This window comes from Delphinus delphis, chromosome 11 (genome assembly GCF_949987515.2).
Source record: "Delphinus delphis chromosome 11, mDelDel1.2, whole genome shotgun sequence".
Classification (NCBI taxonomy): Eukaryota; Metazoa; Chordata; class Mammalia; order Artiodactyla; family Delphinidae; genus Delphinus; species Delphinus delphis.
Genome location: NC_082693.1, coordinates 8,035,399 through 8,039,005, shown reverse-complemented (window position 1 = coordinate 8,039,005; position 3,607 = coordinate 8,035,399). Strand labels below are relative to the sequence as shown.

Sequence of the window (3,607 nt, the reverse complement as noted above, 5' to 3'; positions counted from 1 at the left end):
GCGGAGCACGGGCTTTAGGCGTTTTAATGCTAAACACTACTTAAACCTTAAAATCACCTTGCTTCTCAAATATGCACAAACGTTTATATTTCAGTAAGTTGAAGAATGTAAATTTTCTCATGAACATTCCTTTTTTCAGTATAGTTGATAATATTAAATCATAAGATATTCCTTCAACCCCAGAGACACAAGAATAGTTTTTGTAATCATCTGATATGTTTTTTTGGCCAGATATAACTTCTTAAATCTTGAGGACCACCACCTCCTTCCATTGCAAAAAAATGGGAAGTTTTGGCAGGAGCTACAGACCCAAAAGAACAGAGGGGTGGGGCTTTCACTGTGTGGGAGGAGCATTCATGACTGCTCTCTTTTCTCTAGAGTTCTCTGTTCTCTTCCCATCATACCGAAGGGTAAGGCAGGCTTAGGGATGACCTCCTTTGGGTATGTTCCCCATCTTCTCTCACTTTGGGAACTCCTAAGAGGAGCAGGGCAAAGTCTAGGGTGGAGGAGGTAAGGAACAAATAGTTTATGCAAGCGTGGCCTTGGGTTTAGGGAAATACCTACATCATGGACTTACTTTTCCCTGACCCTTTTGGTCAGAGTTTCTGATCAGTGTGTGGACTTCCAAGGTAAAAGGGTGTAATTACCTAGAGAATCGGCTCTGTTTAAATATCACTATTCGCTCCCCAACCCCCCTCCCATTGCCTCCAAACTTGTTTCCAAAACGAAAACATTGCCCCAAGGAAGAGTTTACACCATGATAAGCATCCCAAGTGGGAAAAGGCTGGGGGGAATCAGGCCAGAGAAAAGCAGAGATGATAGGGAATTGTGGCCAGCCACTTTTCTTGTTATCAATCACTGCTTGCCCCAAAGTGACAGACTGGCTGAACACAGTCCCTTAATTAGGATTCTCTTTGGACCTCTCTCTGAATACTTGACTCAGATTCTTTGCGAAGTCTGGGTCAAAAGGTTTAAGGAAGAAGCCAAATTGTGAGTTTTTGTTAAAGAATAACCATATCTTTAAACAGAACCTTTGGTAACCACAGAAATATGCACAGAGTCGAGCACACAGATTTTCTTTTCAAAGAAAAGAAAAAAATCTTTTTAGTCTATTCCCAAAGACCTAAATTACATCTCCCCTTAGATTTAACCTCCAGGAAGACATTTTTATCTTCCCTGGAGCACCCTCTACCACCATCTCCTCTCTGGAGAGTCTCCTAAATGGCCCAACAGAATGGTTATATCAATGACCCCTACCCCAAGGAGCTTTCCCATATAATTCCTCCTTTGTGTGATGATTCCTAGCCCATCCTCCTCAGCCCTGTATTCTGGCACCTGTGCATCTGTGAAGTCGTAGAAAGTAGCTGAGGTTCAGGCCTACCCATCTGTTACCCACTCACTAGTCAATCAGAGTGTTAAAGAGAAAAACCACAGGCCCAAAATGGTGTCACTTGTGCTAAAGCCCCTGATGCCAAACCTAGATTTAATACCTGACCTGACTGGCCATTTCCACCTTCCCCAGGAATGTAATCTTAATCAACTAGTCTGGAGTTTTCCAGTCAGCACCAACAAGGTCATCTGCCACGTGGGCCTTCTCCATCCCCCAGAGGAAGAAGAGGCAATCTATGCCGTAAAATCCTTGCCATTCCCTCCCGCTCATTCCCCCAAAAAAGATGTCGTGGCCTAAAAAAAATTCTTTCTTTTCTTTTGCTAATAGCTCCTTTACCCTACCCTTCTTTATATAAAAACCTTCAATTTTGTAAAACCCCTTGGAGCACCCTTCTGGTTGCTAGATGAAATGCTGCTCAATTCATAAATCACGTAATAGAGCCCATTCAATCTTCAATTTTATTTGGTTGCTTTTTTTTTTTTTTTAATTTTTTGGCCATACCACGTAGCATGTGGGATCTTAGTTTCCTGACCAGGGATTGAACACACACACCCTGCAGTGGAAGCACGGAGTCTTACCCACTGGACTGCCGGGGAAGTCCTGCATTTTGTTTTTTAACAAGAGAAACCAAATTGTTTGATTGAACGGGTTCTGCTTTAAGAGACGGAAGAATGCTGTCCAGTAATGTCGTGGAGAATTCGTTTAGTCTCTTTCCATCTTCTACCCTGGAAGGAAAAAACAAAGACAGAAGACATCATGATACACAGAAAGTCTTCACAATTATAGAGGAGTTTTTTCCTGACTAGAAAAAAAAAAAATCTCACAAAACACACGATGGGATTATTAGAGTGTTATCTAAGGGAAGTAGAATCAGGTAATCTTTACTTTTGTCTTAGTATTTTTATATAAAAAGATATATAATGTAATAATTAGGAAAATTTCCAGCTAAAAAAAGAAAATACTGTTTTTAAAAATCACATAGAACCCCTCACACAAATGCCACTATTAACTTTTTCTGATGTGAACTATGGAGATGATTATTCTCTCTTCAAGACTTTAGGACATATTGTACAACAACTATACCTCAGTTTTTTTTTAATAAAAGAGTTCAGGACAAAAAAGAAAGTCCACTTTATCAAAAATACGCTTCCAAAAAATAATACCCTTAACTCAGAAGAACGTCTCCTTAACTTCTGAATACTGCCACCCTACCCCAAAAGCCCAGCCTTCTTTCTTCTGGGCTTACCTCATTCACAGGGATCAGAATATTGAATTGTTGCCTGTTCATCTGTAAAATTAAATGACATATATTATTATATTGCAGGCCTAATACATTCAGAGAGAAAATACTACATAAAAGTTACTGCTTTAACCTTCTTCAAAAGATTTCTACAGGTTATGAGCACATTCAGAATTACAGCAAGTTTCCAATGACTAATATTTGCACACTTGTAGTAAATTAGTCATTGCAGCAAAAATATTAAGAATAGTTAGTCTTTAGAGAACATTGTTCTTTCAGTCTATGGACCACGTTGTATAAAATATGTCTAGTGCAGAAGACTTTTTTAAGTGGCATATAATTGAATTAAAATGTTTTAGGAGATCAGATAATGTAATTATGTGCACTTGGCTTGGAAAGGAGTATCTATAAGATTAAGGAAGATATCATGAAGAATGAAGTAGAAGTATGTTGCAAGATGCAGATAAATCTTGGCCATCACCTGGTAGGTAGTAGTCATAGACTTTGATAGTTGCTGGTTTGAGGTTGGTGACCAACAGGCTTTGGCTGATGGAGAAGGTATAGGTCTGAGACTTCTTACTAAGCTGTGGGGAAGACAGACAAACATCACATTAAAACAAAAGTGAAAATAACATCTCTGTCAGGTGGAGGTTAAAAGGCTCTTGCTGTCATCACACAGATTTTCTGAAGCCCTTCTACCTCTGCTCTATTCCACTCCTAATATTGCCTCCTGCTGGCTTCCTGGCTTTTTCTTCTTAGCATCTTACCGCTTCCTGGTCCTTCTGCAAAATGGGTCTGTTCTTGGTCTACTCTAACCCGTGGCTCCTCCACTGAATTAAATGAAGTGGCCAAAGGAACGGAGGCTTCCACTTCACTCCAACACCTGTATGCTCCCGATCGCCTTTCTCTCTTCATTCAGGTCTCTGATCAAATGACGTCTCCTCAGAGAGGCCTTTCCTGACCACCTTACTTTATCT

The 3,607-nt window shown here is 40.1% G+C and overlaps 1 protein-coding gene across 1 annotated transcript in view; it reads right to left on the bottom strand.

The window, feature by feature from the left end:
- Positions 1-1,829: 1,829 nt before the first annotated feature.
- The window catches only part of A2ML1 (alpha-2-macroglobulin like 1), a 42,458-nt gene continuing 40,680 nt past the window's right edge, over positions 1,830-3,607 (bottom strand). The window contains exons 34-36 of the mRNA XM_060025936.1: positions 3,112-3,214; positions 2,637-2,678; positions 1,830-2,115 (exon numbers count right to left, since the gene is read on the bottom strand). Of these exons, the coding sequence (XP_059881919.1) occupies positions 2,638-2,678; positions 3,112-3,214 (144 nt within the window). The 3' untranslated portion in view covers positions 1,830-2,115; position 2,637. The remainder of the gene's footprint in view (positions 2,116-2,636; positions 2,679-3,111; positions 3,215-3,607) is intronic.